Consider the following 22,244-nt stretch of genomic DNA (forward strand, 5'->3'; position numbering starts at 1 on the left):
TAGACAATCTGAATAGTCATATACTATTATTTAAGAAATTGAAACCATAGTTTAAAAGCTTCCCAAAAGAAATCTTGAGTCCCAGATAGCTCCAATGGTAAGTTATCCCAAACATTTAAAGAACAGTTAACACCAGTCATTCTCAAACTCTTCCAGAAAAAAAGAAGATGAAGGAAAACTTCCTGACTCATTCTATGATGCCAGCATTACTCTGATACAAAATCCAAAAACATTTAACAAGAGAGTAAAACTGCATTCCAATGTTATTCATGAAATTAGTCGTAAAATATCATGAAATTGAATCCTCAGTATATAGCAAAAAGTATACAACACAATCAAACAGTTTATTCGAGAAGTAAAGGCTGGTTTAATATTTAAAATTCCATTAATGTAATCTTATCTGTTAAAAGATGAAGGCAGAAAAATTACATGATTATGTCAATCAATACAGAATAGAGTTAGAAGCAAACTGATATCCATTATTTGTTTAAAACAAATACTCTTTGCAACCTAGAAGATAAATTCCTCAACCTGATAAAGTGCTTGCATAGTAAACCTATAGCTAACATCACGTTAAATGACGAACATTGTACACTTTCCCCCTAAAATAGGGAGCAACATAAGAATACCCACTCTCACCACTCTTATTTAACATACTAGTGAAAGTCCTACTACCATGAGGCAAGCAAAAGAAACAAAATATATCCAAAATGTAAAGGAAGAAATAAACTGTCCCTATTTTCTGACCAGGTTTGTCTACTAGAAAACTTCAAGAGACCTACCAAAAACAAAAGCACGTATAAGTAAGTTAATTCACCAAATCACAATATAGAAGAACAACACAAAAAATTAATTGTTTTTATATATACTGGCAACAAAATGTAGAAACTGAAATTTAAAACTCAATACTATTGATAATCTTCCAAAATATTGAAAAACTAAGATAAAAATCTAACAAAACGCATGTAGGATGAAAAATTAAGCTATTTATAAATAAATAAGGACATATGCCATTTTCATTGACTGGAAGACTCAATATAGTAAGAAGGTCAGCTCTATCTAAATTGATGTATAAATTTCCTGCAAGGCAATTCCTGCCAAGGTACTCACATCTTACACAAAAATTAAAATAGTGCAAAACAGATATTTCTCAGATTTCTCCAGTAGCAAGCTCCATAAGGGGAAAAAGTAATGAACCAGACATCCTCAAAACCAAAAAAAAAAATATTCCTATTATAGCCAATGAGAAGATGATGAAATGGAGAGCTATAAATTGGGAGCAAATAGCTCCAAATCACATATCTGACAAATAATTCATTTCCCGAATATCTAAGAAAGACAAAAGCTTGATAGTAAAAATAAAATCCAACTAGAAAATGGGCAAAAACAGATGAAGGGACATTTCACCAAAGAGATTATACTGATGGTTAATAAACACATTTGGAAAGGTATTCAACATCATTAATCTTTAGGACAATGCAAAATAAAACGGCAGTGAGATTTCACTGCAAGCCTATCAGAATAGCTAAAATAAAGAACAATGTCAACAACAAATGTTGGCAAGGATGTAGAGAAACTGAATCACTCATACATTGCTGGTCAGAATATAAAAGGGCACAGCCAGTCTGGAAACATCTTTTCATAAAATTACAAGTGCAACTAAATACACTATCCAACCATTGAACAATAGGGAATTTTCCCCAGAAAATTAAAAATATATATTACCCCAGAACATGCGAATGAATATTCTTAGCAGATTTTATTCATAATAGCTGAAATCTGTAAACAACTCAGATTACTCTCAATGAGTGAATGGTTAAACAAACTCTGGTTTATCCATACCATAGAGTACACTCAGTAATAGAAAGGAATGAAGCACTGATTGAATACAGCAACTTGATTGAATGTCCAGAGAATTATACTGAGTGAAAAAAGCCAACTGCAAAAGGTTACATATAGTTTGGTTTCATTTATATAGCATTCTTGATGTGACAAAATTATATAAATGGAAAACGGATTAGTGGTTGTAGTAATTGAGGGATGGAATGGGGCAGGAGTTGGTGGTAGCTCCAAAAAGCCAACCTGAGAGATTCCTGTGGTGATGGAACTTTCCTATATCTTGACTGTATTAATATAAGTGTTGTGATTTTTCTTCACTATGATGTTACCAAATGACATCATTGGAGGCAATTGGGTAAAGAGTACATGGAATCTTTCATTTCTTACCACTGTATGTGAATCTATAATTATCTCAACTATTTTTGTAATAGAAAAAGATATAATATGAGCAAACAGTCTCAAGGATAAAGACATAAACTATACTTGGCATTTGTAATACCGTATCATAAATTTGTTTAATACAGTTGCTGCTTTGACATACATTTTTGGGCTTGACATAAGTTATTTGAAACCTAGTTAAGACTTCCCCTCTCCTTGTCTTTTGTGTTTTTTTGCTGTTATAATCCACTTGTTTCTCATCTCCACTGCCCCAAAACTCAAATCAAACACATTCTTTCTCTCTCTGTCACACGCATGTGCACGTGCACACACACACACACACACACACACACACACACACACACTCTCCACCAGCTGGTTGAGCTCACCACCACCAAGGAAATTCTCATTGGTCCTCTGGCTTCATGGCTTACTTCTCTGGCACCTGTGAATAATAAATTTCTTCTGTTTCATGCATTTGGTTTTACTTCCTCATTGTGTCTCACTTGACAACACACACACCTGAATCTAACTTATCACTCGACAGGGCTCTCTTAGACTGTGACTATTTTAGCTAATGTCCACTATCAATAGAAAGAACTCAAGACCAAATTTGAAAGATCCATAACAATAAAAATTATAATGTATCTAATTTTTAAACGATGAAATATTTATTTATACTTATATGGTGGCTAATAACCAGAGCTCAATTCTCAGAGTTCTAGCATTAGCATTTAGAAAGCAAACATTTATATTGTCTTTCCTTATGAAATATAATTTTTGTGACTTGTGTCATGTTGATTTTAGTTGACATGTATAATTTAGTTTGTCAAAAATAAGAAAAATATTATTTGAAAAATAATATGTTTTTGAAATAAAAGACTACTGTTTGTAAATTGGAAAAGGTCTTCAAGAACCCAGTGTTTAGTGACATATAATGATGTTACTGCTGCTTTCTATAAAGCATGCCCAGATCTCCAGATAATTGTCATGGAAGTTTATGAAATTACATTGGCAGCTAAGCATAGTTTTACATTTTAAAATAAACCTTCCTCCCTATTATGTCATTTTCCACCCAACTTAGCTCAGGTTTCAATTATATGGATTTGTAATTATGATTTATAGCATAAAGCATTTGGGTTTCCTAGCTAGTCAGTGAAGCTGCTGATTTTATTGAAAAACACAAGGCTGTAACTCTCATTATGTGAGGCTGACTGGGAGTTTGCCCTTTAAAAATCATCACTATAACCTGAAATTTAGACCTATTTATACCACCAGAATATTTTTATGAAGAGAGCAGAAAGTGAAACTGTTAAAATCGCTTGTAAGTGTCTGGGTTTATTAAATGGAACACAAGGCATAGTGTCATTTCTCTTTTCTGTCATTTTATTCTGTTTTCTTCAATTCAGAAATACAGGTAAATATTATAACAAAAAGAGGACTAATACCTGCTTAGGAATTATACAACACCAGGCATTTAAAAGAGGTAGATTAGTAGGTGGATATATAGAGATGGTAGAGAGAAAGGGAGATAGAGAAATAGGTAAAATGTGTGTGAGTGATAAACTTTTGAAGGGACATCATTTTTCTTTAATAAAGTTTACTATAGTAAAGTTGCCTACAGTGAGTTGAAACCTGAAGACTACTAGTGACATGCAATACTTCCACCCATTTTCTCACTGATATTCTTCCTATTTTATTAAAAACGTAAAGGCAAATTGTCTGTTTCCGTCATCACATATTAATAGATCAGCTTAATTTTATTTGCATCCATGTACCTTGCCTTCCCTCACATTACATCAGAAAAGTATTCTGTGCTCTTATTGGCCAGTTCTCCACCAGTTTACTGAATCCCATACCTACTCAATCATGTGAAGCTGTCTAATTTTCTACTCTGTCATTCATAATACATTTAATGGATTATTCTTATTATACGCATGCTAGAGTAGCTCTCAATTTTAAAGTTATACAGCTCTTTATATCCTGTTCCTGCCAGCTGTCATCCCATTTCTCTGATCCTCCTCAATACCAAAACTATTTCAAAGCCTGACTCTATTTACTGCCCTAACTTCTTACACCATTATCTCACCCAAGCTAATCCAGTTTTATTCACCATCAGCCTCTTTTACTCTGTGATATTGCTCTTTTAATTAACTAGTAACCTAACATTGCCAAATATAATTATCCATCATATGCAGTCGTCATCTTGCTCAATCCATGAGCACTATTTGACACGCTTGACCTCTCCCTGCTTTGGAAACAGTTGATCTCGAGCAATCAATTCTCCCTTTATTCTTCTTGTTTCTTTAGTGAGCCCTGCTCATTCTGCTTTGTTGTTCCTGTCCCCCTGACTTCCTAGAGGCTATCTTCTCTTTTTATTTCTATCTACGTTCATTTCTGATGGGATCACATTTACTCACACATGAAATATCAACTTCTAAATTCATAGCCCCAGCCTCGACCTCTCCTTTAAATCCAGATTCATATATCCACCAGCTATCTCAATATTCCCCCTACAGATTTCTTTGAGGCTTCTCAAACTTCTTTAGGTGCCCTGCTCAAGTGATACCTTATTACAGCAACCTTCCTGAACATCCTGTTAATATCGATTTCACTGTCTAACCTTTAACTGTTTCACATAACACCATACGTACTATATGTTTTATTTATTAATGTCTACTCTCACTTGCCAACACATTCTGGAATCTCTGACTCAAGAAAACAGGAGATTTGTTTTCTTTAATATTTTATCCCCAGTGCTTATTATAATGCACAACATGTAAGAATTTTCTAAATAAATAGAAGAATAAAATAGTGTAGAATAAAAAGCATATTGCACAAGATGGAATTATCTATATAGGCCTAGGTTGTACCTTTGCCATAGCAAAAGCTTATTGTGTATATTATATTAGCTTCCTTTTTTATGTGCAGAGAATTTCACTTAGAAATATATAAATAACCTGAAGAAAAAAAAAAGAAAGAAATATAAATAACTTTCCTAGTTTCCCAGAAATAGTGAGTGATAGAGAGTAATAGAGCACAGAATTAAACTTCTCTTAGTACAGTGCAGAGGAAGAGGAAGACATCATAATTGATCAATAGGTATATTAGTTATAGTAGTAACAGAAGAAATGTTATTTTATCTTAAAATTGTCTGTGGTTAATTTAATTAAAGTTAAAACCAGCCACTTTCCAAGAAAAAATACAGTTTCTTAACAATTTTTTAAATCTGAGTTATCTTTTCAACATATTAAGAAAAATGTTATCATAGAGTTTTAGGGATGGAAGGAACATTAAGATATTCTATTTTAAGCACACATGAATAGCCAGAAACATATTATACAGGTCAGTGGTTATGCATCATGTGCTTGACAGTGCTCAATGTCAGGAAACTTTCTCCTTCATTGTGCCTGTTATAAACAGTCTCTGATAATGGATTATTCACTCATTTTGATCAGTAATCAAGTGTTCAGAGTAAAAGCAATATTTGATTTAAGTATAATTTTGCTATTTGTGCTAATGTATTCTTAAAAAGAAAACATAAAACTTTATAGGCACCTAGCCCATGTTGTGAAGTTTACTTTAGCAATCATATCTGCACTGAATAACCCCAAAACCTACTTAAAAGGCATTATGTCAAATCTCAAATTGAACAATTTTCTAAGGAGCATGGATATGTGTTTCTTCCCCAGTTGCCTGTATGGGTAATGTCACCCTCTACTTATGCTTACTTTTTCTATGCTATTTCCTTTGACATTGTCTTCTTTGGACAACCTTCTTTTAAATCTCAAACTTTAGCTAGCTCTATGAAAGATTAACAGCGTATAACAGCGACAGTCTCTAATTCTTCAGGAGAAAAATGTAATCCCTTAAATGCCTTTCTCACTATCCAGTAGATACTCCCGTTCAGTCAAGGGAGTATAGGTAGGAAAGGGAGAATGGTTCATCCCTAGCTTTTCCATCATCATAGCAACCAAATGGCAGTCAGCATGATGTTTTTCTATGTGCCCTATGTTTTGATTGCCTGGAGTTAGAATCTCTGTAAGTAAACTTACGATATCTATGCCACAGTCTCTGAGATAATACATAAAAGATAATTTCATGTATTAGTTTGCTAGGGCGGCCATAACAAAATGCTGCAGACTGAGTGACTTAAATGAAATGTATTTTCCCACAGTTCTAGAGGCTACAAGTCCAATGTCAAGGTGTCAGCAGGTTCAATTTCTTCTGAGGCCTCTTTCCTGGGCAAGCTGTGTCTTCATGTGATCTTTTATCAGTACATTTGCCCCTGGTGTCTCTCTGTGTTCAAATTTGATCTTCTTATAAAGTCACCAGTAATAATGGATTAGAGCCCACACTAATAACTTAATTTTCACTCAATCAACTCTTTAAAGGGCCAACTTCCAAATACAGTCACATTAAGAGGTACTGGGAATAAAAGAATGAAAAAAAAAAAAAAAGAAAAGAAAAAAAGAAGGTAGTGGGGATAAGGTTTCAACATATGAATTTTTATGGTGGGGGGCACAATTCAGCCCCTAATATATCAGAAGAACCCAGGGACTCGTCTTCAAACCACCAACAGAGTAATTATGTTGTTTTCTATTTTTATCAAAAAAAATTTAACTATTAGAAGTATGAAGTATTCAAATGGAAAAATACATCGATTTTATGTTTGAAAATGGTTAATGAAAATTCATCTTCTTGGCCACTTGATGTTTCAAAAGTGAAAACAATTATTCTTAATTACAAATAAAAAAACTTGAATTCTTATTTAAAATAAAGCAATATAACAAAAATAATAGTACTATTTATGTTGTTCATATATTTCTTTTCTTTTCTTTTGTCCCGTCTTGTCTGTCCTGTCCTGTCCGTCTCGCCCTGTCGCCAGGCTGGAGTGCAGTGGCACTATCTCAGCTCGTGGCAACCTCCACCTCCTGGGTTTAAGCAATTCTCCTGCCTCAGTCTCCTGAGTAGCTGGGACTACAGGCATTCGCCTCCATGCCTGGCTAATTTTTTTTTGGTATTTTTAGTAGAGACGGGGTTTCACCATGTTAGCCAGGATGGTCTTGATTTCCTGACCTCATGATATGCCCGCCTGGGCATCCCAAAGAGCTGGAATTATAGGGATGAGCCACCACGCCCAGCCGGTGCTTCTTAGTGTCTCTGGGATTATCTGACATGGGCCATTTCTAATGTCACAGGAATTATTAGACATTGTGCACAGTGGAGCAGAAATATAATACAACAAAAGTGATGAAAATGAATTGCCCAGGATGAAATAATTTTGTTACTAAAGTTAAGGTTATGTTCACTTTACCATCTTGAGAAAATTTTCTTGAAAGACAGAAAATCTCAGAGCTATTAAAACACTATACAACTTGCATATTTCAATTAGGAGATCAAAGGGTAAAAATTTCTAACACCTTTAATCAAAAGAACAATCAAATAGTAGTTTTAAATATACACCAAATAAAATTTGAATGCTAATTGCAATTGGGTTATTGTAGATTTTAAAAGCAAAGCACAAATAATAATGATAATAATGTCATTATTTTTAGTATTCCTGAGCTACTAAACATGATTTATTATTAGGGCTTCTAAAATTCTAAAAATAATGCATAACTCCCTTAAATATATATATGTGTGTGAAAATAAATTATGTAAAATAAAATATACATATTTTCCCCAAATGCTTAGTAGAGTTGAACCTCAAGAATGATAACTTTAACAGAAAATAATAAATCTAACTGTAGTTAAATTATATAATTACTGTATGGGAATGGAAAAAAATAAGAAACATTTTGAGTTTCTAATATGTTTTATTAGATTACTTAATCTAATAAATATAATCATTATACTAGCTAGATTTCCCAGTCAGAAGATCCAAACAACTGTTCTAGTAACACTGAAAATTAGGACTAGCTGAAAACCTATTCCAAGAACCTAGATACACTTTATATAATGAGATTGGTACTCAACTAAGAAAAATAAAATAAACAGTATACTTTTGCTGTTGGATAGGTCTTGGATGAAAAACAATTTTGAATATCCCTAAACTGATGTACAAATGTAGGGTGATGGCATTAAAAATATCATTTGTTCCCCCCATCCAAATCTCCCTGTAGCCAACTCTTCATTGCATGTTTTAAAAATTATTTTTAAAAATGAACTGGAAATGAAGGCAGTTAATCTTACTAGAAAATAGAGCATCTATAATTGATACAATGTGTAATTACACATGAAGTGACAGAAAGACCAAAGCAAACCTCTAGGAAATCCTGAAATAACCCAACTATATATAGAAATGCTATGAAGCCAGCATTTCAAATCAGTACTCTTTTATATAAGTGCGTTTCTTGATAATTAGTTCCATATTAAAAAATCAATAACATGAGATAAATTCTTCACTTCATATGTAAGTGTAAATTACAAATGAATCAAACATTATTTAACTTTAAAAATGAAAGCATACAAGTATTAGAAGAAAACATGGGTGGATTTTGTTGTTGTTGATATATAATTCATGGCGTCTTTTTAAAATTTAAGTTCTGGGATACATGTGCTGAACATGCAGGTTTGTTACGTAGGTTTACATGTACCGTGGGGGTTTGCTGCACCAATCAACCTCTCATCTAGGTTTTAAGCCACACATGCATTAGATATGTATCCTAACGCTCTCCCTCCCCATTTCCCCCCTCCCCCACCCCACAGGCCCCGGGGTGTGATGCCCACCTCCCTGTGTCCATGTGTTCTCATTGTTCAACTCCCACTTATGAGTGAGAACATGTGGTGTTTGGTTTGCTGTTCCTGTGTTAGTTTGCCAAGGATGATGGTTTCCAGCTTCATCCATGGCCCTGCAAAGGGCATGAACTCATTCTTTTTTTATGGCTGCATAGTATTCCATGGTGTATATGTGCCACATTTTCTTTTCCATCTAACAGAGTCTAATATCAGAATCTACATGGAACTTAAGTAAATTTACAAGAAAAAAACAACTCCATCAAAATGTGAGTGAAGGATATGAAGAGGCACTTCTCAAATGAAGACGTTTATGCGGCCAAAAAACATATGAAAAAAAAAGCTTATCATCCCTAGTCATTAGAGAAATGCAAATCAAAACCACAATAAGATCTTACACCAGTTAGAATGATGTTCATTTAAAAAGTCAGGAAACAACAGATGCTGGCGAGGATGTGGAGAAATAGAAATTCTTGTACACTGTTGGTGGGAGTGTAAGTTAGTTCAACTATTGTGAAAGACAGTATGATGATTCCAGAAATACCATTTGACCCAGCAATCCCATTACTGGATATATACCCAAAGGATTATAAATAATTCTACTATAAAGACACATGCACATATATGTTTATTGCAGAACTATTTGCAATAGGAAAGACTTGGAACCAACCCCAATGCCCATCAATGATAGATTTTTTTTTTTTAGAAGGAAGAACAACTTTCCTGTCCATAGTCTAAGTAATGTGAAGGGCAATGGGAAAACCACAAAAAATAAAAATTTGTGAGATGAAAAGTGAACTTGATACATTCTCAAAGTTCTTTTCAGTGTTAATTTTCAGTGATTTCTTGGAAGTTAACAGCATTATAGTGGTTCTTATCCATCCAAAGGTGTAATAATAGCTAAAGAAACCTATGATGAATTCAATAATTAACTACAGTTCTACTTGCAGGCTTGGTAAAAAAGTTACAACTGCAAATAGGGTATTAGATTTTAAATAAAATAGCCATGTTTGTCATGGCATTGTCTTTCTATACTTTCAGTTTGAACATTAAAAAAAATCATGGTGTAAGTAATGAGATACTCTTTTGTTATCTGTCTTGACTTCTTACACTATCTTCACTATCTAAAAGCCTAGGTTTATTTTAGTGGTAATATAATCTTTTTTTAGTAATAATATAACCTTAGGGCAAGTTATAATTTCTAAATTTTATTTCCTTGAGGATGCATGCATGGTTTATTTGAGTTAACCTTTGCTGTTTTTATCTAAACATACTTTAAAATGAATTCGTCTGTAGTTTCCCTGAAACTAAACATAATGAAATCTCCATAAACAGTATTCTTAATAACATTTGCACTTATGACCTGTGAAATATATTGTCATCTAGATTGCTCCTTCCTTACCCTGAAGGGAGGTTTATAGATTTAAAGTCACATAGAAAATCTATTTTTTGTGTGCTAAGAATAATTGAGAACTACAATAAAAATATTAGTCAAAAAAGAGTACGTTGAGTTCAAATGTATTTTATAAATTCTTGCAAATATCTCTGTGTATATAAAATGTAATGACCTCCATAATGTATAAAATTTTTTAGGAAAGTCTCTTTATATTAATTAACATTATCTATTTCATACAATGATGCCTGAAAATATAGAAATCATAAAACAAGCGGCCGGGTGCGGTGGCTCACGCCTGTAATCCCAGCACTTTGGGAGGCCGAGGCGGGTAGATCACGAGGTCGAGAGATCGAGACCATCTTGGTCAACATGGTGAAACCCCGTCTCTACTAAAAAATACAAAAAAATTAGCTGGGCATGGTGGCACGTGCCTGTAATTCCAGCTACTCAGGAGGCTGAGGCAGGAGAATTGCCTGAACCCAGGAGGCGGAGGTTGCGGTGAGCCGAGATCGCGCCATTGCACTCCAGCCTGGGTAACAAGAGCGAAACTCCGTCTCAAAAAAAAAAAAAAAAAAAAAAAATTCATAAAACAAAGTTGAAGGTAATTGACTTTGTTTAGAACAGCAGTTCCCAACTTCTGTGGCACCAGGGGCCGGTTTCATGAAAAACAATTTTTCCACAGATGTGGGACAGGGCGGGAGAAGGTTTTCGGGATGAGACTGTTCCACCTCAGATCATCAGGCATTAGTTAGTTTCTCATAAGCAGCACGCAACCTAGATGCCTCACATGTGCAGTTCACAATAGGGCTTGCTCTCCTATGAGAATTTAATGCTGCCAGTTATCTAACAGGAGGCAGAGCTCAGGTGGTAATGCTGCTCACCTCCTGCTATGCGACCCAGTTCCTAACAGGCCACAGACTCTTACTGGTCTGCCACCTGGGGGCTGGGGAGCCCTGGTTTAGATATCTTAGTAAACAACACGATCTTTCAATGGGACTTTGGACAAGTTATTTAACTACATTTTGTCAATTTTTTTATTTCTAAAATAGGAAACATAAACACATTTAATTCATGGTAGTTTTCTGAGAATTAAATAAGATGTTGTATAAAAATACTTAGCATGGAGCCTGAATATAGTCAATACTCAATAAATGTTAACTATTAATTATATTAATTATTGATTATTATTGACTATTAACAATGTTACTCGGCCTTAGAATGTTTTAATTTTCTCAAGGAATAAAATTTGAAAATTTACAAGAATTTTGAGTTGGAAGGTTTTGCAAAGGGGCCCTTTTTAATTTCCCTTTGTGATCTTTTTAATAGTTTAATAAAATACTGTTGAGAAAAAATTACTTTGATTTTCATCAATCTTAGAACAATAAAAAATGAGTGTGGTCAGTAATCCTCTATTGTCTTGTAAAGCAGTGTTAGTACCTAAAGAAAGGTAGACATTCATAGGCTTGATAGGCTTGGAAACTCTCATGGTTGCAAATGTCCTGAAGCTTCATACTCTTCAAACCTCTGGAAACTTATCCAAGAGGTAACTTTTTTTATTTTTTAAGTATGGTCTCATAAGGTGCCCTAGCTCAGCCTAAATAAATCAGAATCTCTAGGGATGGGGCTCTGCAGGTTGCATGTCTATCAAGTTTCTCAGGTGCTTCTTAAGCATAGTAAAAGTTGAAAAATTCTAATCTATCAGACCACAAGGAAACGCTGTCAGTTTTTCTGTCTTCTGATTTTCACAACTAGGAGCAGATGCCCCTTTCTTTCACAAATAAGCTTTGACATTCCTCATGGATGAGCTACATAAATTAACAGCTTTTAGTGACAGCAATGTGGGGGCTCTAAGCAGAGACTTGCACCTATTATAGTCTAGAAAAACATGCGAGAAAATAAAGGATCAAAAATTACTGTACTGTATCCTCTGTAAAATGTGGCAAGGTGTGAAAAGACTCATGGGTTTTGTGGTTCTTTTATCACTCTGGGAAACCTCTGCCATCAGTTTCAACATTTCCTCAGTTCTTCAGGCATCTTCAGGAGAAACTTCTTACTTCAGGAAAACGTATCTTTAATAGGGTTGATGATATCTAAGGTGAAATAGTGAAGTGAACTTATAATTTAGCATAACGTATTTTTTTGTACAGAAGCAGTTTTTAAAAATTGATAATCAGTAATTGAATTAGGTGATTACTTTCTCCTGTTAAAATAATAGTCTGTTAATATTTACAACATTAAAAATTATTCATTGTGTGTTTTACAGGAATTGAATTGCCTCCTAAGGGATATGTAGATATCCCATTGTTATTTATACCCAGAATTATGAAATTACACAGAACAATGGTAATTATACAAATGATGAGAGCAAATGGAAAATATTGGACTATTGACAATTTTCATGAGTTGAGTCCGGAGTTTAAAAGGTAACATTTAAATAAAGGCAGTTATAGTGATGCGTTAAACAAGCTTCAAGGCCTTCTAAGGATGGGAACTTACTCTTTTGCATAAGTCCCTTGCTCAACCTGTCTTGCCTGCAATGTCTAGCATTTCATTTTAAGGAAAAAATCCCAACTTCAAACATGATCATAAACATTTTTTAATTAATTAATTTTCTGAGATGGAGTCACTCTGTTGTCCAGGCTGGAGTGCAATGGTATGATCTTGACTCACGGCAACCTTTGCCTCTCAGGTTCAAGCAATTGACATGTCAGTCTCCCGAGTAGCCATGATTAAGGCATGTGCCACCACATCCAGCTAATTTTTGTATTTGTAGTAGAGATAAGTTTTCACCATGTTGGCCAGGTTGATCTTGAACTCCTGACCTCAAGTGATCCACCTGTCTTGGCCTTCCAAAGTGCTAGGATTACAGGCATAAGCCACCACTCCCAGACTATAAACATTTTCTAATATTGCTGTCTTCCTAATGGTGTATGACGCACCTAAAATATTTGGACAAATGTCCCCTTTCTTTTAGGTAGTATCCTCCAAATGTAAATACCTCACAAAATTCCGAAGTACTGTATTTCATGGCAGTTTTCGTTTTGTGCTTTGCCTATCCAATATAGAATGGATCCTCTCATTAAAGAAGGGAAGAAAGCTCTTCAATTTTAACTGATATTTCATGTTTCATTACAGTTTGCTTTGTGATGATCTCCCAGGGTTTGTTTGAAATGTTTATAAAATTAGCATTTGCAGAAAATGTTCTTTATTTCATCAATGTCTCTCTACCAAAGTCTAAATTCACAACCTTTACTAAAATACCACAGGGTTAATAAATAATAAGCTTTTTGTTAATATGGAGTTTCTCTTCTTGTTCACTCTTAATATTTTAATTTCTAATTAGTCTTATGGGAATAGAAAGTGAAGAAGTACAAGCGATACATTGGATATACCCTATTGTTGGATTCCCACAAGCACCACCTCCTAAATCTCCTGAAGGTAGGTCTATATTAGGATCAGAGAATGCTAGAATTCTTAGAGACTTTAGATATACTCTATTCCCATATCTTCTTTGTTTGAATTCCAGAGAAAGTAGGTTGTCATGTGGGAATATCTAAAGTGGGAATTCTAAGACTTAACCCTGTGCTCCTAATGTGTCCAGTGAGTTTTCCACAAAACCACACTATTTTTTGTTGCCTTCCTATCGGTGAAATGCAGATATCAGATAAAATTAAAATGAAATTAACTTCAGACTCCTTTATCCCACAGAGCTCTGCACTCGATTTGTAAGATTCTTGGTGACTTGCTCTCAAGTCACTTTGAGTCATTTTATTTCAGCTTCTGTGTAACTCTTGGTTTCATCTAAGAACTATGCTGTGGAGATGGGATCCTTTTATTATTGTCTGAAGAATAAAAAATTTATGGGATCCCCCAACCAGTCGCAATGTACTGAAGTTTTCAGGAAGGTTTACTTTGCCACAATAAACACAATATAATATCTCTGCCCTTAAATGCCTTTCTTTTTCTCATTGACCTTATTTTTTTTCCTCCACATACCCTAGGCTTCTCTAAAGTTTCTGTGTGTTTTATTTCCTCAGTACTCTTCTCACTTCTATTGCGTTCCTTGATTTTCCCATTTTCTTCCCAGGATCAACCTAAGAAACAAAATTTCTCTTAGATAACCAATGATATTTAGTATTCAAACCTCTCACCAGGCTCTCGATGGTATTCTGCATCACTAAGATGCACTGAATTGCTCTGCAAAGCAAAAGGATATTTATTTTGGATCTCCCTTTTAGCGACAACAGATGAGTTAAAATAAGTCTTGAAATTTTCTGTTTCTTTCTCTCTCCGATACCAATCTTTGTAAATGAAGAAGAGTTAGATTTCCACTGATGTAATTACATCACCACTTAGAAAGAAGAGACACTACTAAGTTTTTCTTGTAAGTAAAGCGTTTCCCCACATACACTGGTTATAAAGGAAGGTAAAGACTACATATTGCCTTATGTAGTTTAATTTGAACCAGAGTAAAAATCCACAAATATAGTAATATCTTTGACCACAAATGCCATTTATTTTACATGAGGCATTTTTATTTTTGACTTTAAAAAATCAACACATAAATGTTCTTCAGAATATTTCACAGACACGTCAAAAAATTTCTTTTATTTCCTTCCAGAAGATAGTTGATTGTATATTTTCCATAAAGCTGAACTGCTTAAAATTTATAATATACAGTCATCTGATCTAAGTGATATAATAAACCCTAGACAGTACTCTGTTGGAATGCTAATAATAGTGTTGCTCATGTCAACTGCAGACAGTTTCATTTTCTCCAGATTAAAGGTTTAAGGCCAAATTTTTAGTCAAAAACCATGCTTATGAGAATACAAAAACATAAATTTCTTGCAAATTTTTCTTCAAAGACAGTTAAACATGCTCTAGAACATTTTTCTTTGAGTTACTTTTCTTGGTAATTGCTTGATTTTTAAATTAAACCTGAGTTCTGTAAATAGTTTGTGTTAGATTAGCACAACCTATAGTAACATGAGTGTTCTGAAAGAATATTAGTTATTAAATCATTTTCCCCAAAATCTAAAATCTATACTGGTGATTATTTTTATCTACATGTGCCCTCGAAAGGCAAGTGGGTATAATTTTATAAATACATATAATTTACTTCCTGTGTAGTTTATTTTTTGTTCTTTATTTAATAACATCAGATATAACCTACTGCTTTCCCTGTTCACTTATATTACTGTTAAAGTTTATTATTTCTTTTCTTTTTTATGTATCTATCACTTAGGTTATTCAAACCCAGGTTACTTTTTTGTTCTTTGAGCCACATTTTCTCTTTGTGCATTCTTATCTACTACTCCTTATTGGGGCAGATCATTTGAAAAACGCTCTGCTACCTGTCACACTCTAAAGACAATGAAATGAGAATTTGTTGTGATTAAGTGATTCATAAATTGCCAGAGCACTAATATCCTAAGGACCTCTAGGACACGACCAGTGACATGATGTTGATTATAACTTTGATAACATTAATTTCTGATTTAATGCTTTGATATTGAGGATAGTTATAACCAGAAAAGCTTGTACAGTTTTTCCCAGCCATTTTAACCTGTTTAATTTTTATCTGTCATGGTATTCTTACTGTGCATTTCACATACTCATTCTAAGTCCAGAATGTTTAATATAAATTTATAAATTTTAGAATAAAATTTAAATTTATTATAGTGTTTTATATTACAAATGTAAGTATTGTGAAGACACATACATCTGAGGACATCATCTAATTTTGTAGTTTGTGTAAATATATTATTATTGATGCCACAGAATCATAGCATTATACATTTCACAAATTTTTTTATATAATGATTCTCCTTTTTCCCCTGTATTCAGTGTGTATTTGACTTGATAATAGTATAGCATTTTATATGTTTGGGAGAAAGAATATTCTTATTTATGTGGACTCCAGTACACATGGTTATAGACCTAATGTCAAAATAATACATTGATATTCCTCCTTTATATAATTGGTGGTTGTAAATAGAAAGACTATTTTGACTTCTCACAACAGTGCTGACAAATTTTTCATCACTTGATATTAAAAAATTGTAATTTAATGCATATATAAAATATATAGATATATGCATATTTAATGCTCTATATTAAATTAATATGTAATCACATTTAAGTTGAATTTTAAATAAATCATTATAATATTTTTATGTGTTTAAAAGGTGACATTTATAAACTTAAAAGTGAATCAAAAATAATTTTAAATATATAATTTAAATATGAATTTTAGGGTACATGTAAAAACATAAATCTAAAAGGAAATCTTTGAAAATATTATTGCAAAATAAGTGTTACAGAACTTATTTTTAAAAATTATTTGAAGACATTTCCTGTAGTATTGTTATAAAAGTAGAGTTTAGTATTATCACAGTGAACATATATTTCCAAGGGGGAAAAACGTCATGCATTTACAATTGCCCCTTTAGCTATTCATATAACTACATCAGTTCCTGAATCAAATTTTTACTTCCTAATATAATGTTTTATAATCTAGTGTATATCTTACAGATCTATTTTCCTGTGCTATTTTTACATAGTGTTTAATAGTCATATGAATGTGTGTGTGTGTGTGTATGTGGCCAGATACAATGAAAAGTCAAACTATACCAAAGGAAGTTTTATTTTTATGACATAGTTCATTTTCTTCTATCTCAAGAATGATCATATCACCTACATATCAAATTAACTGGAAATATTTCTCTCCTGTAGTTGTCATAGAATGTCAGACCAGAAAACGGGTAGAAGAGAGAGTGGAGATCATACTGACTCCCGGTTTTTTCGGACATACTCCTACTCCAGAATTGAAAGAATTTTTAGTAATTCCAAAAAGACAATCATTTAGTTTTGGTGACGATATGAATGGTAAGAAAACTACCTTTGATTGAAAAAATGAAAAGAAGCACTTAGTTTTCATGAATTGCAGGTTGCTGATTGTGCAGTTACATGATGATCCATGTCCATTTACTTTTCATTTATAACATTCACATAATGCTTAAGGAATATTCAGTTGTTATGTGTGTTTTCACGTAGCTCAAAAGTAACAGTTATAGTTATCACCAGATTTATAAGATGTAGATTGTGATTCCATCAATAGTGAGAGAAGAAAAAACTGCAGTAACTGTAATTTCTACTTCCCCTCAACATTAATTTTTTTTCTTTTACTGTTTCCTTCTGATTTAAGGAATATGGTAATGCCATAAAATGCAGCTTTAAATTTAGAAACAAAACCTTGAGTAAATTATTTTCTTATTTAAAGAAACAGAAAATGAACATAAATTAGATATAATATCCCAATAAAGTTTGTATAATAATAATAATGCTCCATATATTCACTGTATATTCCAGATTTATATATAAGAATTTACTATCTTAGTTTAAAAATTCAAAATAATTTAAAATAGGTTATCTAATTCTTCAAATATGTGATGTCTTGAAATAAATATATGAAACTGATACCAGCATTAACGGAAAGTAGAGTGTTCTGGACCCTCCATAGACCCACAAGCACACCAGTTCAGCAATAATTCCCTTCGTAAGACAACAGAAACTAATTGAAAGTTTCTTGCATTTCAGGAGAAACCAGACTTACCAAAGCCTTTAGAGAGATTTAGGATACCCTCTTGCCAGAGACCCTGTGTTTGGCAAAGGGACTTCTCATGACACATTGGTCTTGGCAATTATTTCATGGATATAACACCAAAAGCACAGCACCAAAAAAAAAAAAAAAAAAAAAAGTAGGACTACATTAAACTGAAAAGCTTCCTTATAACAAAGGAAGCAATCAATAGGGTAAAAAGATAACATGGAATAGGAGAAAATATTTGCAACCCGTATATCTGATAAGTGGTTAATCTCTAAAATATATCAGGAGCTCTTACAACTCAATTCTTTTTTTAAAATAAAATCCTAATAACCCAATTTTTAAAGTAAGCAAAAGACTTGAATAGACATATTTCCAGAAAATGCATATGAATGGTGAACAACTATGTGGAAAAAAGTTCAGTATCACTAATTAGGGAAATACAAATCAAAACCACAATAAGAAATTTGAACTTTTGCACATTGTTCATAGAAATGCAAAATGGTTCATCAACTATGAAAAACAGTCTAATAGTATGGAGTCTCTTCTAAAATTTAAAAACAGAATTATCATGCATTATCTAGCAATCCTTTTTCTAGGCATTTATTTTTAAAAAATTAAAAAGGGGGAGTTCCAAGAGAGGTCTGTATTCCAGTGTTCATTGTAACATTATTAACAATAGCCAGGATACAGAAGCAACCTATATTTATGCCCACAGATGAACGGATTTTAAAAATGTGGCATATACTATCCTGAAATAATATTCAGCCTTAAAAAGGAGGACATTCTATAATATGCAATATTATGGATGGACCTAAATTAAATAAGTCCGTCACAGAAAGACAAAACTACATAATATCACTTAAAATGATAAATTTAAGTGGAAGTTAAAGCATTATACTGGGTGGCATGGACTCTGATAAAATTTCAGAGTGATAATTAATCACACACTTGTCTTTTCTCACCTGAGTTTAAAACTGAGATGCAGATATAAAAATAAAGCATATGGAGATCAAAGTGTTAGCTTTATTAATTATACAAATGAATTGGAAAATGACTTGAAACTTTGGATAAATTTGGGCTTATTAATATCTTCCACCAAAATTGAGTGCATTCATGGCTAGCCAGTTGTGAACTCCTTGCAGGAGCAACTTACACGTGAGGGAGTAGAAGAAAGTGTGAATCCTGGAATTAAGACATTGGGGAAGAAAGAGAAGGGCATGCTCACTTGCTCATGTTCCATTCCTTCACTCAGATTCACTGATCAGATATGTTGCTTTTCCACCGTGGCCAGTCATGATGAAGGAGGCAGATTGAAGCTGAGATATTTTACTCCTATACTTTTTCCATTCTTGTGAGTGAATAGGCCTCTTTATGTAAACCTGCTAAGTAGGAGACAAGAATTTCCATTATCTTCTTCATAGAATATCTCTGAGTCACTTTAAACTATCAAGCTTCATTAAATGAAAATATGAGGACCCCTGTTCTCTCTTCATCCTTACTCATCACACGTATCTTTAAGTTAACTGGGATTAATTGCTTTCATATCTTTATCTTTCAGCAACAATCCAGTTAGCATCTTTTCTGCCAGATATTACACTCAGCTCCAGAGACGTTAAAATTAACAGGACACATACTTTGTTGTCAAGGTGTTCAAAAATATTTATTCAACATGATAAATCTATGCACCTGTATTTAAATCAATTGGTATTATCCTATTGAAATATTATTATTTTTGGATTTTTAGACTGTGTTTTGCAATGTCATTTCTATAAGATTACAAATTATTCTCTGTGGGCAAATTTCTCCTATAAGTATATTTCTTCTTCCTAAGTAACTCCTGGTCCGTGCATTCTTTATAATTCTCTGTGGATGAGTTCAGTGACTCTCGAGGCTTTCTATCTGAAAGTAATTTTGGTGATAACCGCACATAAATGTCATTCCCCTTAATTTTATTTCCCTATTGTTCTATAGTTCAAGGCTGTTTTCCTTTGATTAATCTGTTGTCTTTTTGTGTGTGTGATGTTTTGATTTATGTGTCATGTGTGTCTCATTTCATCCCAGCCCAGTCATCTGCCTGTGTCGTATTTGCCTGTTGTTTGTAAACTCCAATGACAGGTTTGGCCTTTAATCCCAAACCGCTCCTGAGAAACCCGTCATTGGTTCTCCTGTGACCTCATATTGACCTCCTGTCCTTGATTCTTTGCTCTGCTTCTCTTCACTTGTTTTTTTCTGATCAACTTACTCCATCCAGCCTTTTGTCCTGCTTACCCTAATAGGATTACCCTTGGAAAGACTGCCAGCCTTATCCAGTGTGTCTAATACAGCAGTCATATTTATGTTCCACATGTCACCAGCATTTACCAGTTGACCAAGCTGAAGTACTTTCTACTCTTGGCTTTCATGACTAACCTTATTAATTTATTATCTCAGTGGTTACCCCTTCTTTTTTTATTGTACTTTAGGCTCTGGGGTGCATCCCACAGGCTTGTTGCAGAGGTATACGCATGCCCTGGTGGTTTGCATTTTCCTTTCCCCCGTCGCCTACATCAGGCATTTCTCCCAGTGTTTTCCCTCCCCAGCCTCCCTGCCACCTACCGTCCCTCCCCTAGCCCCCCACTCCCCGACCTACCCTAGTATGTGATGTTCCCCTCCCGGTGCCCACGTGTTCTCATTGTTCAACACTCACCTGTGAGTGAGAACACACAGTGTTTGGTTTTCTGTTCTTGTGTCAGTTTGCTGAGAATGATGATTTCCGGATTCATCCATGTCCCTACAAAGGCCACGGACTCGTGGTTCTTTGTGGCTGCGTAGTATTTCATAGTATATATGTGCCACATTTTCTTTGTCCAGTTGTTTTGTTTTCTTTCTCTGACCTAACTTTTTGAGTGCTCTAGGGCTCTGCTCTGAGAGGCACCACATTCCTATGCACAGATTATGTCCTGCACACTTCCCAGACAGTGATGCTAATGGTGCTTCTTCAGCAATTTTGTGCCGTAGACAAGCCTGCTATCTTAAGTTGTAAAGTCTTAAGTCAGACCGCTTCAGTTCTTTAGAGTTTGAAATTGGATGCTAATCACTAATTGTCTCCTGTTATTCTTAGAAGTCCCACATCTTCACCATACCCTGCATTGTCTCACTCTTTTCTATTTTGCCTGCTTCATTTCTTGATAAGCTTTTCACACCCCCTATGCTCTGCTCTCATATGTTTTTTCTCAGATGGGCCCATGTTTTCACCATAAACAATTCCTGCAATCTGAATAATTCCTGCAGGCTGCTTTGATGAGTAAAGGAGGTTTCTCCATCTCTACATCCAGCTAACCTTTACTCATCCTTCAGTTTGGTGTGTTGGTCTCTTCCTCTGGAATCCTTAGCAGTGGTGTTCCCACGACCTATGGTCTCACGGGATCCTCTACTTCTCAGTGGTACCAGTTATCAGAGTAATAATTTAAAAACTAGTTGTGGCATTAGCAGTTACTGTCAGTTTCTTCCTCTTGATCTTAGACTCCATGAGGACAAGAATTGGATGTTTCATTTTAATGAAAGCCTTTAATTAATATTTGCTGAATGAATAAAGAAATGAAAATATAAATAATGATAAGAAAAACATGTTTTTAATGTATGTTTAAGTGTTGTCTGTGGAAACAAAATTATTTGCCCTTTATTCATTAATTTAGCCATAGCTAGAAAGTTTCCCAGAGGTAAAATCTACAGGTCTTCATCAGCAGTTCATGAAAGTATTTACAGAAGGAGAGACAACTGACAATAGAGGTGCATTGAGAAGGCAGGCATGGAAATTATTTGATATCGTAATATAAGAAGTCTATTTTGCGCTGATAAGAACTTAACTTCAATCACATACAAAAACACTTTTACTCCCACTAAACATACTTTATATTATTGATATTAAAACTCATTTTTATTGTATATTCATTAACTATTTTTTGTGGCTATAGTTATTCTAAATACTTTTAATATTTATACTAAGATTAAAAGTTATTTGTGCACCACTATTATCACATTATTCTGCATTTGTATATATATATATTTACCTTTGCCAGTGAGATGTATACTTTTATAAATTTTTATGTTGCTTCTGAACGCCCTTTCATTTCAGCTTGAAAAACTCTTTATTAGTACTTTTCGTAAGTCAGGTCTACTAGTGACAAACTTCTTCAGCTTTTACTCATCTGAGAGTTTTTATCTCTTCATTTTAAAGTACAGTTTTGTCAAGTGTAGTATTCTTGGTTGCCCTTTTGTTTTCTTTTAGCTCTTTGAATGTGT

General features: G+C 33.8%; 1 protein-coding gene across 1 annotated transcript in view; it reads left to right on the top strand.

The window, feature by feature from the left end:
- The window catches only part of CFAP47 (cilia and flagella associated protein 47), a 440,981-nt gene that overhangs the window by 395,960 nt on the left and 22,777 nt on the right, over window positions 1-22,244 (top strand). The window contains exons 58-60 of the mRNA XM_003924170.4: window positions 12,615-12,774; window positions 13,695-13,789; window positions 17,090-17,242. Coding sequence (XP_003924219.4) covers window positions 12,615-12,774; window positions 13,695-13,789; window positions 17,090-17,242 — 408 coding nt within the window. The remainder of the gene's footprint in view (window positions 1-12,614; window positions 12,775-13,694; window positions 13,790-17,089; window positions 17,243-22,244) is intronic.

This window comes from Saimiri boliviensis, chromosome X, assembly GCF_048565385.1.
Source record: "Saimiri boliviensis isolate mSaiBol1 chromosome X, mSaiBol1.pri, whole genome shotgun sequence".
NCBI classification, from domain to species: domain Eukaryota; kingdom Metazoa; phylum Chordata; class Mammalia; order Primates; family Cebidae; genus Saimiri; species Saimiri boliviensis.